Below are 20,995 nucleotides of genomic sequence, written 5' to 3' on the forward strand. Positions count from 1 at the left end.
CGACGGTCAAGCGGCGGCGCCTTCCGATGAGAAATCCCAGAGGAAGAAGCTCGGAGAAGAAGGCTTGAATCTCGGCGTTTTTGGTGATGGAAATCAAAGGAGGGGAGAGAGAGCTTGTCGGATCTCAAGGTGGTGGCCGGAGGTGAGGAAGGAGGAGGAGGAAAGGGAGAAGAGGGAGGAGAGGCTCGGTGCTGGAACAATCACAAAGGAGGAGGGATTTAAAGGAAGATCCAAACAGCTCACCGCCGCGATTCCCGCGGCGGTTGAGCGAGATCGGCGGCCGCTCAAGCGGCCGCGGGGCAGCCGCGGAACAGCCGCGGGGATGCCGCGAAACGGCCGCGGCGCCGCTGCTCCCGGTCATGCCGTGGAAGGAGGAGCAGGGGATCGCGATCGCGATCCCCTGTTCTGTTTCCTTTTGGGGGCCTAGGGCTGGAGTCGACTAGGCCTGCCGACTCCAGTCCATTGAGGCCCTATTCTCACAGATACAAGGTGGGTGGAGTTATCTCTCTTCATCTATTTGTTCCATTGCAAAGGATGAATTTCTTTCCCTATTACTATTTGTATGTTGAAAGTTATTTCTACTTAAAAATGAGTTGACCAAATACTTGATAATTTGTGAAACTAAATAAAAATATTTACCTTATTGCTTGTTTTAATGACTAGGCTGAATTGTCTTTATTCTCTGACTGGTGGTTGTAGCAAGGTTTTCAATATCTGCATTAGTTTATTGTGGTGAAACCAGCATTTTCTTCACGGCTCCTTCATCCTTTTTTTGGAATTGTTTGATTTTTTGTTGAACTTTAAGTTCTAGTTATTTCTTAGCAAAATGGTGGGAAGTTCTACGTTGTTTCATCGTATGAAGAGTAAAATGCGAACCAAAACAGAGATTGATCAATGTTATATTTTTCAATCTCTATTTAGTCAGGTCCCAATAATCTATTTAGTCAGGTCTACATTCAGGCCAATTCAGACCAAAAATCCAAATACAACATAATTATATTTTTCAATATACATATTCACATATATATACATATCCAAATGTTTCTATAGACACCCATGCAAGCATACAAGCATATGTTGCATATGCATGAAATCCGGTTGCATTTGAGCAACGTAGAAAAATAGTCCTAAATATTGCCAAAAATCTTAATAAGTGTCCTTATTTTTATTACAGTTAGTGACAAGATAATTAAATTGGATATTGGACTTGGATCTAATATGGTTATCAGACAAGATAAATACCTGCAATTTAAGTTTAACCATTCGGCTAGCAAGAGCTCCTAGGCCCTAACCAGGGCAAAAATTATGTAGAACATACCATCAGAACATAGCATCTGGCTTCCAAATTTTATATATCTTTATTTTAATGTTTATTTTTAAAGAGAATATGACAAGTATAGTTTTTTAAATTCTCAATATCCTATCCTAAGTTTCCTTATATATATTTTCATTATTCCTTAACATGTGTTCATGATGAGTAATACATAATTTCATATGATTAATAATTATTTTTACATATTAACAGACAAGAGAATCAGTTTGGGATATTGATTAAGGGAACTGCCTCCAAATATTACCGAGTCTAGATGCTTTCCAGTTCAGAGTTGAACCGGATAATAGTTTGCTTGTGTGCATGCGCATTGCATTAGGGGACATCAGCCGAATGGCTTTTCCACCGGGGTTTCTGATTTATAACTCAAGGATTTTCCAGGATGACAATGGCAGCTGGTAAGTGATGCAAGCACCAAAAGAGGATCACCCTTTGGCTAGAGAAGAGGTCCAACCTTTCCTCTAGCTGCGACGCGTGTGCTCCCACCTAGCTACGTGTCCAAGACCCCGGGCATGGCCAACCTATTTCTTCATCCAGCCTGCAACCTTCTTCCTCTCTTCTGTTTCCTTCAGGCACCAAAACCTCAAGCTCTCTCTCTCTCTCTCTCTCTCTATGAGAAACATGGATTTGATCACTAAGTTTATGAACTTATTTGCACCTCCCACTCTCCTAACGGCTCTCTTTTTCCTCCTACCACCCTTATACTTCTTCAAGCTCTTCCTCTCCTTCATCTCCTCCCTCTTCCCCGAGGACATGTTGCACAAGGTGGTTCTCATAACTGGTGCCTCCTCCGGCATCGGCGAGGTTGGTCGACACTCTCTCTCTCTCAACCAATGTGCAGTTCCAGTTCCTAACTTGCTTTGATGTTTGTTTTGATGTTCCTTGCAGCAAATGGCTTACCAATATGCAAAGAAGGGAGCCTGCCTGGTCCTAGTGGCAAGGAGAGAGAGCAGCCTCCTAGAGGTTGCTAAGAGGGCTCAGGAGCTCGGCTCGCCGGACGTGCTAGTCCTCCCGGCTGATGTTGCCAAGCCGGAAGAGTGTCGGAGGTTCATCGATGCCGCCATCAGCCACTTCGGCCGGTGTAAATGGCTTGCTTGGAAGCTCTCTAGCTCCCTCTCTAGCTACTTGCTACTTATTCTCCATATATCTGCTTATTTATTTCTTTATTTTGGTGATAGTGGATCATCTTGTGAACAATGCGGGCATCGCAAATCTCTGCATGTTTGAGGAAGCTGAGGATGTAACCAATTTCACGCCTGTTATGGTAAAATACGGTGATAGAATGCTCAATTCTTTTTTGGTATCTGTTTTTCTTTTAAAAAAAATGATATCTATCATTTATTAGTTTGATGTCTATCTTTTAGTCCCTCATAATTTTCAATACAACCAGTAAGGCACTTGTCCTTTATGAATCATAACAATGTTTGATCACCCCACTGGTTTTAAGTAGTGGACAAAGTTTTCCATTTTTCCTTGCAACTTAATAGCTGCTCTAATTAAACAAAAACAAAATTAAGAAAAAGATAGCAGGAAAAATTAGGGAAGTTACAGGTTAGTAGCAGTCGTCTGGGGTGATAACAAAGTTGTAGTGGATGACTTGCAATTTACCAAACAATGAAATTGATGCCTTTTAATGTTTAGTCCTTTGAGCACAGTTAGACTTGTCTTTGAACGTTGTTATGCCTATTTTTGTGCAGAGTCTTTTTTGTTTTCTAAGACTTACGCATGAGCCAGGAATTGGACATAAAATAGCCACTGGAACGAAGGGCGAGGAACAAAATTTTCTGTCCACAGGGAGTCAACATAAATGGCAGTAAATCCAGGGGAGGGCCTAATAGTTTTTTATGGCTGAAGGGGTAGTCCTGGTTGTGAACATTACATGCCTCTGATACAGGTTGAAACCAATTGGGAGGGGCTCAAAGATCATTAGCAGTTTTTCTTTAAGCATAAAACATCGTTGTTCTTCGATGGCAAGGGTTAGATCATGGAAGAAGTCTCAAACTAGATTTATTGTACTCTTGACTCCTGCTAATATGGCTTAGGAGCTTGCAACATATATATACATATACACACATACATAGAGGATGCCATGGTATTACAGTGAAATGCTTTAAATTGTTGCAGGATGTAAACTTCTGGGGATCCATCTATCCGACTTACTTTGCACTCCCTCATCTCAAGCAGACGAGAGGGAGGATCGTTGTGAACTCCTCTTCTGCGGGGTGGTTACCGATGCCAAGGATGAGCTTCTACAATGTCTGTGTACTTTCCATATGTTAGTTTTTTCATATGTATGCTTTATGTTTTCATCACTAAGTCTTTACAGCATGCGATGCTTCTTATTTTACTTATCCAGGCCAGCAAAGCAGCATTGATAAATTTCTTCGAGACGCTGCGAATAGAATTTGGTCATGAAATTGGAATAACAATTGCAACACCATGGTGGATTGAATCCGAGATGACCCAAGGCAAATTTCTTTCCAAGGAGGGCAAGATGGTAGTGGACCAGGAATTGAGAGATGTAAGCATCAATATCTTCTCACAACTTCCTTCTATAAATTTTTTATCTTTAGGGTTTGTCTTGTTGCTAGTATTTAGGATGCTACGTAACTGGAGTTGCATGGAGATGAGAGTACTAGGAAAGTTTAGACACATCAATCAGTTAGGGTTGGAGAATGCTTGGAATGACAAATTTGAGTTCCCTTTTCTTCTTACATCAAGTTTCCAGCAACGAACCATTTCTTTAAGGGATTTGTTGGATGCTAACAGTACATTATATCTCAACTAGAGTTGCATGGAGCTGGAATAGCAGCAACTCCAGTAACCCTCAGGCATGACTTAATTAAAAAAAGCTCCAAATTGCCCTCAGCTGCTGCAAACTCAATATATGATCATTTTGGCCATAGGTCATATCGGCAACAGCCGGGCAATTCATTGAAGCTGGACTTACCTGCGAATTTGCAGTCACAGTAAAGCATAGAACTTGCGATAACTGAACTTGCAAGTGGCCTAGCAGCATGCAACCAAACACACCCTAAGTATGGCTTAGTAGCCTTCCAAGTTCCTGGCTGCTGCTAAACCTGGCTCTAATGTGCTATTCCGGTGCTTGTATCTGTGATTGCTAATTAGATTCAAGTTGGCTTGTTTCTGGTAGGGTACTCAGATGGTTGCACCAAGGCCATTGTGAACGGCGCATGCCGGGGCGACCGGTATGTGACCGAGCCATCATGGTTCAAGATGTTGTACCTATGGAGGGTGTTTGCCCCAGAGGTGTTAGACTGGCTTTACCATTTTCTATATGTAACCAAGCCAGGGACTCCAACTAGTGAGGTGCCAATTAAGCAAGAAAATGTTGGAAGCTAGCGGAGCTAGCCAAGAAGGCCCTCATTTCTTCTTCAATCCTGACAGGTGAGGTCAAGCAGGACTGAATGAGTAGATATTGTGTGTGGATAGTGTGGTCTTGTGCTTAATAGCAGTGTTGTTAGGTGCATGTCAATGTTTGATGTGCAGTGGTATGTTGAAGAAGTGATAAGTATGTCTACCATGTTCAGAAGTGATAGCATGTGGGAATAAGTGATGTTCAGTTCAGCCTTGTTGTGGTAAAGTAAGTGTTTCTTTAAGTGGATATGACTTAGCAATTGCACTTCATGAATGCAATTTGACTGTAGGTAGGTAAACAAACTGTGAAAAATGAGGAATAAAATGGGGGAAACTCTGAACTGTGGGTAAATAAACTGTGAAAAATGATGAACGGAAGCGGGCAACTCTATACTGTGGCAATCATTTTTCGGTAGTGGAAGTATGATAACCCTATATAGAGGATTATATGCTCCATTTAGAGGCGAGTGGGCTTCGTTGTCAAGGAAGGGAAAAGAAAAATATCGAGCTCGGTCCCAAGTATTAAGCTATCAAGCTGGCTGATGGCCTGAAAAGCCGAGGCCTCGATGTCTAGGCCATGCTCTAGCTTAAGGTGAAAATAAACTAGGCCCGGGCAGGCTTCATCATCCTTAGTTTCTTCTCCAGCATTTTGATTCCCATGTCATCCTAACTGAGCTAATTCCAGGCCTAGCTGTTACTTAGGAGATGATGTTTAATGGCCACAATTAATGACCATTGATCCATGGTGGGATTCAGAATCAAGGTGTTTGGTACCAACATAGCAATGTTCAAAGACTTTACCAACTATGCTAGTTGGCATGAATACTTGTAATTACTTGTCTCCAGTACTTGTAATTTCTTGTCGACCTCATCCAAAATGACTAGTCGGAAAGTATTATTTGGGTTTCTTGATCCTATATAAGTATCCAAGATTTACCCAGTAAATAACTAATGTGGGACTAAACACACGCCCACACGAGTCATCACATACTCCTTTCATTCAAGCACTTACGTCCTTATTAGGCTAAGGATTTAAATCCATTCAAATCTAATCAAAAACATTACGATCGACCATGGTCAGCCCCAGTGGATCCATGCTGCAGTGTCTCCTAGTCCACATAGGTTATAAGCAAGGTCCGCTCTCATACCATTTGTAATAACCCATGACCTCATCCAAAATGGCTAGCCAAAAGGTACTATTTGAGTTTCTTGATCCTATATAAATAACCAAGATCTACCCAACGAATAACTGATGTGGGACTAAACACACGCCCGCACGAGTCCTCACATACTCCCACCATTTAAGCTCTAACGTCCTTATCAGGCTAAGGGTTCAAATCCATTCAAATCTAATTATAAGCACTACGATCGGCCCGTCATCAGCTTCAATCGATTTGTGCTGCAGTATTTCCTAATCTACATAGGTTATGGGCTGAGTGCCTGAGTCTGCTCTGATACCATTTGTCACAACCCAAGACCTCATCCAAAATGGCTAACCAGAAAGTATCTTTCTGGATTCCTTGGTCCTGTATAAATACTCAAGATCTCCACGGATCCTCACATACTCTCCCCATTCAAGCTCTGATGTCCTCGTCAAGCTAAGGGTTCAAATCCATTCAAATCTAATCATAAGCACCACGATAGGCTCGTGGTCAGCCTCAATGAACCCCTTCTGCAATGTCTCCTAGTCCACATAGGCTTGGATCGAGTCCACTCTGATACCATTTGTTACAACCTAGAACCTCACCCAAAATGTCTAGTCGGAAGGTATTATTTGGGTTCCTTAATCCTATATAAGTATCTAAGATCTACCAACGAATAACCGATGTGGGACTAAACACATGCCACACATGTCCTGACATACTCCCACCATTTAAGCTCTGAAGTCCTCATCAGGCTAAGGGTTCAAATCCATTCAAATCTAATCATAAGCACTACGATCGGTCCGTCATCAGCTTCAATCGATCTGTGCTGCAGTATTTCCTAATCTACATAGGTTATGGGCTGAGTCTGCTCTGATACCATTTGTCACAACCCAAGACCTCACCCAAAATAGCTAACCAGAAAGTATCTTTTTGGGTTCCTTGGTCCTGTATAAATACTCAAGATCTCTACGGATCCTCACATACTCTCCCCATTCAAGCTCTGATGTCCTCGTCAGGCTAAGGGTTCAAATCCATTCAAATCTAATTACAAGCACCACGATAGGCTCGTGGTCAGCCTCAATGAACCCCTTCTGCAATGTCTCCTAGTCCACATAGGCTTGGGTCGAGTCCGCTCTGATACCATTTGTTACAACCCAGAATCTCACCCAAAATATCTAGTCGGAAGGTATTATTTGGGTTCCTTAATCCTATATAAGTATCTAAGATCTACCCAACGAATAACCGATGTGGGACTAAACACATGCCGCACATGTCCTGACATACTCCCACCATTTAAGCTCTGAAGTCCTCATCAGGCTAAGGGTTCAAATCTATTCAAATCTAATTATAAGCATCACGATCAGCCCGTAGTCTAATGGATCCGTGCTGCAGTGTCTGCTAGTCCACATGTCACGCCCCGAACCCGGGGGCCCGGGGCGCGAGCAGACGCCGCGCACCTGCAGGGCGGACCCCGCAGGCACGCAAGGCAGATAAATCTAATCAACCATCAATAACTAATTAAAGATAACTTTCAGTTTTCATATCAAATGTCCATATATACATAAGTCAAAAGAGAAAGTCAATATCCACTAGCTAATTACATCATGATCACTCTATCCCGTAATCCCCATAATCATATGTCATCACCTGCAAAAATGTAAATGGTAGGAGTGAGCTAACAGCTCAGTAGGCAACATCATGCAATAAAGTCATCATATAACATGTCATGATGCATATAAAAAGCAGCTAAAACTCATGAATCCAAAATCCACACGACAATCCGTAAACCCGATCCGAGACTCAAAATAACTCATCCGCATGACTACGGCCACATCACCCAGTGGCATGGTTACACCGAAGTGCCAATACAACTCTCCGAAGAGCCGCTCCACTGAGCCAACGCACCACTGTGCCGCACCCCCTGGTGCCAAACTCACGCTCCACCGAGCCGCTCCGAAGAGCAAAACGCACCCCTGTGCCGCCACTATTCTATCACCGGTGGTCGCGGTGTCGGAACTAGTTCCTCAGTACAAGTCGACAGGGCCAACGTATCATCCCATTGGCGGGGCCTAGACTATAGTCACGCTGATTTTAAAAATCAATAATCAACTTTCCAAATCAAGTCATGATCATACTCCCAATAGTAAAGTACATAACAGTTTATGAAATTAAATACTTAATTTTAATTCTAATACATAATGCCAATAATAAATCATAACATCCATATATGCAAGATACATGTTAAAATTCTACTTTAAAGCAATAGGTCACCTACCTGGGATCGCTTAAAAATCCCTGCCACAGATTCACGAACCCCTGGTTAAACATAAATATTAATTATTTAATTAACTAAGAAACATAATTTAAACAATTTTTCAAACCCTTAAACTCCTAAGTTCATGGATCCAAGAATGGGCCCCTAAGATCAAACATAGACCCTAAAATCAGAACCCTTTAAACCCAAGTCAATTGTGGCCCAAAACGATTAGGCCCAATTGAACCAAACCAGGTATCAGGTCCAAATCAGATTTCGGGCCCAAACCAACCCAGCCCACAGATCCAATTAGGTTCAACTCAGCCCAACCCAGATTAGGCCCAATTGAACCAAACCACATTACAGATCTAGATCAAACCGGCCCACACCAAACCAGCTCTGATCAGCCCAGATTAGATCAAGCTTAACAAACCAGATTACACTCAAATTAGACCAACCCAAGTCTAGACCAAATCCACAGTCAGAAGATGGTTCAATCAAATCAAAGTTCATTTGCGTCTGGTTTGTGACACCAACCGAGCACGGAAATTGATGCAAGGGAAACACCCAAAGTTCATTTGTGTGGTTTGAGACACCAATAGGGCACGGAAAACGATGCAAGGAAAACACCCAGCCGGAAGAAGAAGAAGAAGAAGAAGAAGAAGAAGAACAAGAAGGAGAAGAGGAAGAAGAAGGAGAGAAGAAGAAGAAAGGAAGAAGGGGGGGGTGGCTGGTGGCTCCGGTCGGCCCTCGGCGGCCGACCGTGGCCCTCGGCGGCGGCGCTCGGCCAGCCGCCGTCGGTCACCCCACGGTTACAGGCGACGGAAGGGAAGAAGAAGAGAAGAAGGAGAGAGAGAGAGGAAGAAAAGGAAGGAAGAGAGGGAGCTCGGGGCTAGGAAGCCCGGCCCCCCGTTCGCCCATCTCCGGCCGAACCCGTTTCGGCCGGATTGACCCCGGCCGGCCACCATCGGCCGACCGGATTTCACAAAAAAAAACTTCCCCGAAACAGGGGAAGGAAAACCCACTAACAACCCTCATTTCTTCCCCTTTAAATCCGATCTTTCTCACCTCCGGTCGTCGACGTGAGGCTTCCCGACGGCGATGGCGGCTCCGGCGGTGACGGGGCTCCGGTGACGGCAGCGGCAGCTGCTCTCAAGGAAGGGGAAGAAGATGAAGGAAGGGAAAAACCCAATTTTTTTTTTTTTGAGGTGTGGGCTCTCAGGGAAGAGAGAAAGAGAGGGAGAGAGAGAGATAGAGAGGGAGAGGGAAGAGGGGAAGAGGGAAGAGGTGGGGGGTGGTGTGCGGAGATCCCGCTGGCCGTTCGGCCGGCGGGTTCATCGTGGGAAGACCACGATGAATAGACTGAAGTCGGCATCCATTGCCGACTTCAGTTCATTGGGCCCAAGAACGGGCCCAATTTTTGGTCTTTACACTCTAACCAACTAAAAAAAAATTTCGTCCTCGAAATTAAAACATACCTCAATCCGAGAACAAGGCAGAAAACTTCTCTCTCATCTCCTCCTCCAGCTTCCAAGTAGCTTCTCTCTCACTGTGATTGCTCCACTGCACCTTTACATAAGGAATCGTGCGCCTCCTCAAAACTTGGTCCTTCCTATCCACTATACGGATAGGCTGCTCAACATAAGGAAGATCTGCGCGGAGCTGCAAAGGTGCCACTTCAATCACATGATTGGAATCAGCAATGTACCTCCTCAGCATGGAGACATGAAATACAGAATGAACTCCCGATAGAGCAGGTGGAAGTGCCAGTCTATAAGCAACAGATCGAACTCTCTCGAGAATCTCGAAGGGTCCCACATATCTCGGACTGAGCTTGCCTCGAACTCCAAACCGCATGATCCCTTTAGAAGGGGATACTCTGAGGAACACATGATCTCCGACCTGAAATTCCAATTCCCGCCTCCTGATATCTGCATAGCTTTTCTGTCTGCTCTGAGCTGCTCGGAGTCGTTCTCTGATCAACTGAATCTTTTCCACTGTCTGCTGCACCATCTCTGGACCCAAGATCTTCCTCTCCCCCACATCATCCCAACAAATAGGCGATCTGCACTTCCTACCATATAGAGCCTCATAAGGAGCCATCTGTATGCTTGCCTGGTAGCTATTATTATAAGCAAACTCTACCAGTGACAAGTGATGATCCCAAGAACCCCTCATATCAATAGAGCAGGCTCTCAGCATATCCTCTAGAATCTGGATGGTCCTCTCAGACTGTCCATCTGTCTGTGGATGAAAGGCTGTACTGAAGCTAAGGGTGGTCCCCAAAGCTCTGTGCAAGCTGCCCCAGAAATGTGCCACAAACTGGGAATCTCTGTCTGATACAATGGATACTGGAACTCCGTGCAGCCGTACTATCTGCTCGATATATAATTCTGCCAGCTTCTCCAGTGTCATCCCAGTCTTGATTGCCAGAAAATGAGCTGTTTTGGTCAGTCTGTCTACGATCACCCAGACTGAATCATGACCTCTAAGGGTACGAGGTAGCCCTGATACGAAATCCATAGTGATATGCTCCCATTTCCACTCTGGAATCGGCAGAGGCTGTAGCATACCTGCTGGTCTCTGATGCTCAATCTTAACTTGCTGACAAGTTAAGCATTGAGATACATGCTGGGCAATCTCCCTCTTCATGTTATTCCACCAAAACACCGCTTTCAGATCCTTGTACATCTTGGTACTGCCTGGGTGCACTGTATATCCCGTACTATGAGCTTCATCCATGATTTCCTTCTTCAGACTAGGATTATCTGGAACACAGACTCTGTTAATAAACCTCAAAGAGCCATCTTCATGTATATGAAAATCTGACTGTGTACCAGACTCGATATCCCTCCTGATCTTCTGGAGTCGAGGGTCATCAACTTGCGCTGCCTTAATTCTATCAATAAGTGTAGGCTGGACTCGCAAGTTTGCCAATTTCATAGTAGCCTCATGTAGATACACCTCTATCTCTGCTCTCCTCAGATCTTCCAGAATATCCTTCTGAGTAGTAATCAAGGCTGCAATATTTCCTGAAGATTTCCGGCTCAGTGCATCTGCTACTACATTTGCCTTTCCAGGGTGATAGTGGATAGTCAGATCATAATCTTTTAACAACTCCAGCCACCTCCTCTGTCTCATGTTCAGCTCTTTTTGAGTAAAGAGATATTTCAGGCTTTTATGATCAGTATATACCTGACATGTCTCTCCATACAAATAGTGCCTCCATATTTTCAGAGCAAATACAACTGCTGCAAGCTCGAGATCATGTGTGGGATAGTTTTCTTCATAAGGCTTGAGCTGTCTAGAGGCGTAGGCAATAACTTTTCCATTCTGCATCAGCACACAGCCCAAACCCTTCTTGGAGGCATCACTGTAAATAGTATAATCAATACCCGTGACTGGCAGAGTCAAAATAGGTGCTGACACTAGCCGGCGCTTCAATTCCTCGAAGCTCTTCTCACACTGATCCGACCACTCGAATTTCACTCCTTTGCGAGTGAGTCGAGTCAAGGGCCCAGCAATACTAGAGAAGCCTTCTACAAATCTTCTGTAATAGCCGGCTAATCCAAGGAAACTGCGGATCTCTGATATATTTGTCGGTCTGCTCCAGTCAACTACAGCTTCGATCTTCTTCGGGTCAACCATAATTCCTTCTTTAGATACCACATGCCCCAAGAACATCACCTGATCCAGCCAGAACTGACATTTCTTCAGTTTTCCATACAATTGATTCTGTCTCAAAATTTCCAAAACAATTTTCAAGTGTTGCTCATGCTCAGTATGACTCTTGGAATAGATTAAGATGTCATCAATAAACACAATTACAAATTTGTCCAAGAAAGGTTTAAATACCCTGTTCATCAGATCCATAAATGCAGCTGGAGCATTTGTCAACCCGAAAGGCATCACCAGATACTCATAATGGCCATATCTGGTGCGGAAGGCAGTCTTGGCTATATCAGACTCCTTTATCCTCAACTGATGATATCCAGATCGCAGATCAATCTTTGAAAACACCTGGGCACCCTGAAGCTGATCAAACAAGTCATCAATCCAGGGCAGGAGGTACCTGTTCTTGATAGTCACTTTGTTAATTTCCCGGAAATCAATGTATAGCCTCATACTGCCGTCCTTCTTCCTCACAAATAACACTGGTGCACCCCAAGGAGAGACACTGGGTCGAATGAAACCCAGATCCAATAGCTCCTGCAACTGTTCCTTCAGTTCTTTTAGTTCAACAGGGGCCATTCTGTAAGGAGGTCTAGATATGGGTGCCGTACCAGGGTTTAGATCAATGGCAAATTCCACCTCTCTAACTGGTGGTAAACAAGAAAGCTCATCAGGGAAAACATCAGGGTATTCCCTGACCACGGGTATGTCTTCAATTTTCTGTTCCGACTGCTCAGAATCCATGACGGCTGCCATATACACAGAGCACCCCTTCCTGAGAGACCGAATACCCTGTAAGGCTGCCACTATCTGAGGGGAGACACACCCTCCATCACCCACAAAATAAAACTCTTCAATGTCAGGGATTCGGAAAGTCACCCGCTTCGAGAAGCAGTCAATGGTAGCGTGATATATAGCTAACCAATCCATACCCAGAATTAAATCAAATTCATGTAAGTCCATGACAATAAGGTCAGCTTTCAAGTCTCTACCCTCTACAATTACTGGGCAAGACTTGCATATCAGTGAGGTGATCATCTTACCCCCAGCTGGGGTACTAACACATAATTCCCTCTCCAAGGGTGAGCAAAATATATCATGCTTATGCACATATGTAGATGAAATAAAAGAGTGTGTGGCCCCTGAGTCGAATAGTGCATATGCATAAGTAGAATGTACTAATAAGGTACCTGTCACTGCCGTGTTGGATGCCTGAGCATCCTGCTGTGTCAGTGCATATACCCGTCCCTGGGTGCGAGACCCTCCTCCTGTCTGCTGTCTGGGAGCGGCTGGCTGAAAAATCTGTGCTGGATCAGGGAGAATCTGTCGCTGAGGAGCCCTAGCGCTCGGTGGCCTCTGCACAGATCTAGTACGAGGACAACTGGAAATCCTGTGACCCGGCTGACCACACCCGAAACAAACTCCAGAAAAAGTCTGAGTCTGAGGGCACTCAGCTATCCGGTGGCCCTGCTGACCACACCTGAAACATGCTCCAATACCAGGCCGTGTCTGACGACACTCAACAGCTCTATGTCCAGTCTGGCCACACCTGAAGCACACTCCTGATATCCCCCTGCGATCCGGTGCAGTCCTCCCATATGGAACTCGCTGCCCTGCTCCTGGACGGAACTGCATAGGTCGGCGCAGATGCCGCTCACCGTCAAAATCAAAGTCCCTGGTCCTCTTCGACTTCCCTTTCTGAGCATCCTGTGTCTCCTTCCAGATGATCTCCATATTTTTAGCTCTGTCAACTAGGTCATCATAATCAGTCGAGTGAACAGCAACTAAACCCTGACGCAGGCGAAGCCTCAGTCCTTCCTCAAATCTACTCATCCTAGATTTAGGGTCTTGGACAAGAGATGGTGCAAAACGGGACAACCGATCAAACTCAGCCTCGTAGTCCTCCACAGTCATACTCCCCTGAGAGAGACTCAGAAACTCCCTCTCCAGCTCCCTGATACGACTGGAAGGGAAATACTTGGAGTAGAAGGCCATGCGGAATCCCGGCCAGGTCACAGATCCTGCATCCTGCATCATGGTCCTCTCTACAGACTCCCACCAATGATGAGCCCGGTCCTGAAGCATATAGGTGGCAAATCTGATCTTCTTCTCCTCAGTACAACCCATGGCCCTGAAGGCCTTCTCCATCTCATCTATCCACCATTCGGCCTCTTGGGGATCGGTAGTTCCCTTGAAGGCCGGAGGAGCTAACTTCCTGAACTCTGCCATACTCCTCCCCTGATCTGAAGAACTAGCAGAAGGAAATAGCTGTTGTGGTCCCCTCTGCTGTCGGACTAACCCAACAACCTCTCTGATCAGCTCCATCACCTGGGTCGGACCTCCCATCCTGCTCTCCTGGCCATGATCTGGTCCATCTAGTACTGTCTGATCAGCCTCATCCTCCTGGACTCTCTCAGTCGGATGAGAAGTGGCTGGATCACTCCCGATAGTCTCGATCAGGCGGCGAGGTGCCACACGTGCACGGCGGGGCGGCATGCTGATACATACACAAATAACACAACATCAGGGTTAGATCCATCCACTATAAAATTTTCTACTCCACTATCATTCTTCACATGTGTCCCTATATTCCCTTTCTTTTTTTTTTTTTTTTTAAATAACGCATCATTAGTGTTGGATCCATCCACCCATAAGATTTTCTACCCCACTCTCATTTCTTTACATGTGTCCCTATATTCCTAAGTTTTTTTTTTTTTTTTTTCCCGAATACACATTATTAGTGTTAGATTCACCGACCCATAAGATTTTCTACCCCACTCTCATTTCTTCACATGTGTCCCTATATTCCTAAGTTTTTTTTTAATTATTATTATTTATTATTATATTTATTATGATTTTGTTTTAATGTCCCTAGTGATCTTTAACCTATGCTCTGATACCAATAAATCTGTCACGCCCCGAACCCGGGGCCCGGGGCGCGAGCAGACGCCGCGCACCTGCAGGGCGGACCCCGCAGGCACGCAAGGCAGATAAATCTAATCAACCATCAATAACTAATTAAAGATAACTTCTAGTTTTCATATCAAATGTCCATATATACATAAGTCAAAAGAGAAAGTCAATATCCACTAGCTAATTACATCATGATCACTCTATCCCGTAATCCCCATAATCATATGTCATCACCTGCAAAAATGTAAATGGTAGGAGTGAGCTAACAGCTCAGTAGGCAACATCATGCAATAAAGTCATCATATAACATGTCATGATGCATATAAAAAGCAGCTAAAACTCATGAATCCAAAATCCACACGACAATCCGTAAACCCGATCCGAGACTCAAAATAACTCATCCGCATGACTACGGCCACATCACCCAGTGGCATGGTTACACCGAAGTGCCAATACAACTCTCCGAAGAGCCGCTCCACTGAGCCAACGCACCACTGTGCCGCACCCCCTGGTGCCAAACTCACGCTCCACCGAGCCGCTCCGAAGAGCAAAACGCACCCCTGTGCCGCCACTATTCTATCACCGGTGGTCGCGGTGTCGGAACTAGTTCCTCAGTACAAGTCGACAGGGCCAACGTATCATCCCATTGGCGGGGCCTAGACTATAGTCACGCGGATTTTAAAAATCAATAATCAACTTTCCAAATCAAGTCATGATCATACTCCCAATAGTAAAGTACATGACAGTTTATGAAATTAAATACTTAATTTTAATTCTAATACATAATGCCAATAATAAATCATAACATCCATATATGCAAGATACATGTTAAAATTCTACTTTAAAGCAATAGGTCACCTACCTGGGATCGCTTAAAAATCCCTGCCACAGATTCACGAACCCCTGGTTAAACATAAATATTAATTATTTAATTAACTAAGAAACATAATTTAAACAATTTTTTAAACCCTTAAACTCCTAAGTTCATAGATCCAAGAATGGGCCCCTAAGATCAAACATAGACCCTAAAATCAGAACCCTTTAAACCCAAGTCAATTGTGGCCCAAAACGATTAGGCCCAATTGAACCAAACCAGGTATCAGGTCCAAATCAGATTTCGGGCCCAAACCAACCCAGCCCACAGATCCAATTAGGTTCAACTCAGCCCAACCCAGATTAGGCCCAATTGAACCAAACCACATTACAGATCTAGATCAAACCGGCCCACACCAAACCAGCTCTGATCAGCCCAGATTAGATCAAGCTTAACAAACCAGATTACACTCAAATTAGACTAACCCAAGTCTAGACCAAATCCACAGTCAGAAGATGGTTCAATCAAATCAAAGTTCATTTGCGTCTGGTTTGTGACACCAACAGAGCACGGAACTTGATGCAAGGGAAACACCCAAAGTTCATTTGTGTGGTTTGAGACACCAATAGGGCACGGAAAACGATGCAAGGAAAACACCTAGCCGGAAGAAGAGAAGAAGAAGAAGAAGAAAAAGAAGGAGAAGAGGAAGAAGAAGGAGAGAAGAAGAAGAAAGGAAGAAGGGGGGGGGTGGCTGGTGGCTCCGGTCGGCCCTCGGCGGCCGACCGTGGCCCTCGGCGGCGGCGCTCGGCCAGCCGCCGTCGGTCACCCCACGATCACAGGCGACGGAAGGGAAGAAGAAGAGAAGAAGGAGAGAGAGAGAGGAAGAAAAGGAAGGAAGAGAGGGAGCTCGGGGCTGGGAAGCCCGGCCCCCCGTTCGCCCATCTCCGGCCGAACCCGTTTCGGCCGGATTGACCCCGGCCGGCCACCGTCGGCCGACTGGATTTCACAAAAAAAAAACTTCCCCGAAACAGGGGAAGGAAAACCCACTAACAACCCTCATTTCTTCCCCTTTAAATCCGATCTTTCTCACCTCCGGTCGTCGACGTGAGGCTTCCCGACGGCGATGGCGGCTCCGGCGGTGACGGGGCTCCGGTGACGGCAGCGGCAGCTGCTCTCAAGGAAGGGGAAGAAGATGAAGGAAGGGAAAAACCCAATTTTTTTTTTTTTGAGGGGTGGGCTCTCAGGGAAGAGAGAAAGAGAGGGAGAGAGAGAGATAGAGAGGGAGAGGGAAGAGGGGAAGAGGGAAGAGGTGGGGGGTGGTGTGCGGAGATCCCGCTGGCCGTTCGGCTGGCGGGTTCATCGTGGAAAGACCACGATGAATAGACTGAAGTCGGCATCCATTGCCGACTTCAGTTCATTGGGCCCAAGAACGGGCCCAATTTCTGGTCTTTACACCACGTAAGTTATAGGCTGGATCCGTTCTGATACCATTTGTCACAACCCACAACCTCATCCAAAATGGCTAAATAAAAAGTTTTTTTTTTCCTTAGTCCTGTATAAGTATCCAAGATCTTCTTAACAAATAACCGATATGAGACTAAATACATGCCCGTATGAGTCCTCACAGAAGTGCGAGAGTAGTTTGATGTTGTTGGAATGAGGGTATGTTTACTTGAACTTTGGTTTTGCTAGAGACCTAATGGGGTTGCTCTCTGGGGGAGGGGATGCTCATGATTCATTCTCCTTTGTTTGCTTTTCATTCCATTAATGAAAAGCAAGGTGATTAACCTACTGTTTTGTTCGAAGGATGAAAACGGTACCTGTAATTCTAAAGGACCATTCTTCTTTTTGGAGGACAGCCATCCAATTGCAAGCTATATTAGCAGCCTAATCAAGGTTCTTGGCTTTTCAACCTATTAACTTCATTGCACCTGCTACATTAAGGCTTCATTATTTTCTCCACCCGCATTTAACACTTGATTATTTTTGTGAGAAACCAAATGAAAGAAATAATATGATTCTAAGATTGATTCTTAGAATTCAAACTCCAGAGATTAATCGGAAAAAAAAAAAAACTTTATTGGTTCTACCTCCTCTTTTTTATGAAGAGAATATATTTTTTTTGTTGAAGGATCGGGAAAAACTCAGTTCGGATTTATTGTGCAAATGATTTCGAAGATCCAAAATTAAAAGAAAACCTGAAAAAATCAAAAATTTGGAAAAATTAGTATGTAGTATAGGCATTAGAGCAACTTAAGTTTGGCTTAAAATTTGGCTCGAATTTGACTCTATATATGAGCTTGGTTTTCTCTAGCTGCAGTCATTTAAACTTGACATATGAATAAGTAATTATTTTTATAGATAAAAAGCTATTTTTATATTTATCATTACTAATAAATATGATTTATGTAAAAATAATGTATTTCAGTTATAGGATTGAAATATAACTATGGTAATTACCTCAAAAATATATATATGAAACCCTTGATAAACCTGAAAGTCAATTAAATTTGCTAAACTAGTTGTTCATGAGCAGCTTTGGTTTGGTTTGAAATAGACTAAGTTATCAACTTACCTTTTTATCTCTCTCTCTCCTTTTTTTCCTTTTTTTTTCGTAAGGGAAGCTCGATCTCAACTTGATCAGAGTTGCTTAGCTTGAGGTAGGCCTACCTTGCTGGACCTCTACTCATTTAAGCCCCTACTGGAGAATGCCTAGAATGGCAAAATTAGCCTACGTACATTGCTCATCTCCTTCCCTCAGCTTTCTCAACAGTGAAACACATCCAAATGTTTCCACAGACACATACACACACAAAAAAAGAAAAAAAAAATCCTGATCATTTTCATTCCTGGTCCTTTGTTTGATAGCCAGTTTCTTTTATTTTTGGATCGAAATACCTAAAGATTTTGCGTTACTGTTGTTCATGGAGCTAAAAACGAAGCTACTTCAGTTACACTCAGCTGGTATCACTTTGAAAAATGCCTACCTCACTTGCCCTTAATTGTGGCAAACCAACATAAGGTCATTTCCACATAAATTTGCACAAAATCAAATGCAAGCATCAGAACATTCAACCAAGCAAACCCTAACTGCTCATTGTAATTCTTATTGCTCTACACCAAGCACTGATGCATTGTCACTCTGGTGTTCATGCTGTGATCGGCTAGGTTCTCATTGGCCTGGTACCAGTAGGGGACTCAGAACGTTGTGCCAAGGCCATTGTAAACGGTGCATGTCGAGGCGAGCCATGCGTGACCGAGCCATCGTGGTTCAAGGTGCTGAACCTATGGAGAGTGTTTGTGCCTGAGGTGATGGACTGGTTTATCCATATGCTCTATGTGACCAGGCCTGGCTCTCCTAGTTGCGACGCACTGAGCAAGAAGATACTGGATTTAAGTAAAGCCAAGAGTGTCCTCTACCCTTCTTCAATCCAGACTTCAGAGATCAAGAAAGAGTAGGATTATAAGAGAGGAAGTTATGGAGCTCATTTCCTGCTGCAAAGGCTGCAAAGGTCTAGTGTCATAATTATGTGCTGTGTTCTCCAAAACAAAAGGAATATACATGGCGCATGGTTCATAAAGTGGGATCATGGGTCCCCTTTTTTGCTTGGCTAAGGAAAATTTCAGCATTCTTGTCTCAGGTATTGTAAATGAATTGAGAAATGGGAGACCTTCAATTGTAGCAAGTTATCTTCAACAAGAAAATAAGTAGTTGAGCTGCTTATAGCTCAATTGTTTCGTCATCCATATAAAGGAGGTGCAGAGTTTCGAGTCTCAGGATATTGTGGCCAAAAACTGTAGATCAGGAACATGCCCACCACTGATTTTATCAACAAGGTCACTAAAATCGGCTTGTTGAAGACGATCAGTGCACAAAGGAGTGCACAAGCAAATTACTTTTCTAAGTAACAAAAATCTAGTCATTTGTATGTTTAGAGCAGCAAATCAAACTCTTTTTCTCCCTCAAAAACTAGGAGTCTTTTCTGTTTTATTTACATGTTATTTTTTATGTGGGAGCCTTTTCAAAATAAGCCTTCCCATCTTTAACTTATAACTATAGACTGGTTACCTACATATTCTCCATAGCAATAGACATGGGGCTTATTTGGTTTGCGGAAAAAGATGAAAAAAAGTGTGGTCAATGAAAAAATAAAGAAAAATCTTTGGTTTAGTTGAAGTTTTCAAAAAAATAATAAAAAAAAGAAAAGTAGCATCTCCATGAAAATTAATTTTTTATATTTTATGAAAAAGAAAAATCCATAAAGGATATAAGAAAGCTACTTAGGAATTGGATTTTTTTTTTTTTCAAAAACTACCTTAAGCCATCAAATTCATAGATAGAATCTTTCTCTTTAGCAAGAGTATAGTAAATATCTCACATAACTTTTCCAAAAAAAGTAGATGCTCAATCAAATATAAGCCTCTCTGTAATGTACTACTTTTTCATGGTTAATCAAAAATGCCAAAATCATTTTTTCAGGCATCATATTTCCAGAAATCAACTTTTCAGAAAAATATTTCGGTGAGAAAAAATTCTTCCTGCGAGCCAAACGAATCCACAATGTTCGAACTTCAAAATCGAATCTCAGAAGTAAAATTTTTCATACTTCTTGTTTCTACATAGTTTCTAAAAAGTCAAAATCAAAAGCATTTGTTGAGACTTGAGAGGGATTTCATAGTTTTGTAGAAAATTTGGAAAAAAATCTATTATTATTTTCTGTTTTATTTATTTATGATTTTTTATATGGTAACCTTGTCCAAAGAGGCCTTTCCATCTTCAACTAGGAAATGGTTCCGTACATAATCTGCATAACAATAGACATGTAGTTCTGGTGAAAGAACTTCAAAATCTGGACCTAAAGTGAAAATTTTCAAACTATTTGTTTTAGATAAATTTTTAAAAATCAAAAAATAAAGAACATTTGTTGATAGTGGTTTCACTTTTTTTTTTTTTTGTAGAACTTAGAAAAATTGCAAAAGAGGCAGTTTCATTTGTGACGAAATAATATATATATATATATATATATATATATATATATATATATATATATATATATATATATATATATATATTATTTTTAGACAATTAGAAAAGAAACAATTTTATTTGTAGAAATTAGAATATTTGAAAAAAAAACTGAAGAAATTTTTTTAAAAAAATAAAATAAAGAGCAATTATCGATTGTCGTTTCCCTGTTTTTCTCTAAGAAATTTAGAATAAATAGTTTTATTTTTCATATAGAAATTTAAATAAAAATATCCTGTTGAGAGTGGGATTTGAACCCACGCCCTTTCGGACCAGAACCTTAATCTGGCGCCTTAGACCAACTCGGCCATCTCAACGTGGATGAATAAGTCTTTGCAGGTATTTTATTTAACCATAGATACTTTCCAAGGCATTATCGCAAAATGAACTATAGTATGGAAGAATGCTTGTTCTGAACATTATAGAAAGCTCAAGGATGGACGACGTTGTATTCAGGTTAACC

The 20,995-nt window shown here is 42.9% G+C and overlaps 1 protein-coding gene and 1 non-coding gene across 2 annotated transcripts; one reads left to right on the forward strand and one right to left on the reverse strand.

Annotated features, from left to right (window-relative positions):
* The first annotated feature begins 1,932 nt into the window (after positions 1-1,932).
* Positions 1,933-18,965, forward strand: LOC103722549 (11-beta-hydroxysteroid dehydrogenase 1A-like). Its single transcript, XM_039133399.1, has 7 exons — positions 1,933-2,134; positions 2,219-2,411; positions 2,509-2,594; positions 3,455-3,586; positions 3,687-3,851; positions 4,460-4,600; positions 18,816-18,965. Exons 1-7 carry the CDS (start codon positions 1,943-1,945, stop codon positions 18,963-18,965), a joined length of 1,059 nt encoding a protein of 352 aa, XP_038989327.1. The 5' UTR covers positions 1,933-1,942.
* Positions 18,966-20,768: 1,803 nt separating this feature from the next.
* Positions 20,769-20,849, reverse strand: TRNAL-AAG. The gene has a single exon. It is a non-coding gene; the product is annotated as a tRNA-Leu (tRNA).
* Positions 20,850-20,995: the final 146 nt, after the last annotated feature.

This window comes from Phoenix dactylifera, chromosome 14, assembly GCF_009389715.1.
Source record: "Phoenix dactylifera cultivar Barhee BC4 chromosome 14, palm_55x_up_171113_PBpolish2nd_filt_p, whole genome shotgun sequence".
Classification (NCBI taxonomy): domain Eukaryota; kingdom Viridiplantae; phylum Streptophyta; class Magnoliopsida; order Arecales; family Arecaceae; genus Phoenix; species Phoenix dactylifera.

Excerpts from the sequence above, each read along its gene's own strand:
- LOC103722549 (XM_039133399.1), top strand. The coding sequence starts at position 1,943 with ATGAGAAACATGGATTTGATCACTAAGTTTATGAACTTATTTGCACCT. Across the intron at positions 2,412-2,508 it reads CATCAGCCACTTCGGCCGGT|TGGATCATCTTGTGAACAAT; the intron begins GTAAATGGCTTG and ends TTTTGGTGATAG. Across the intron at positions 2,595-3,454 it reads CCAATTTCACGCCTGTTATG|GATGTAAACTTCTGGGGATC; the intron begins GTAAAATACGGT and ends AAATTGTTGCAG.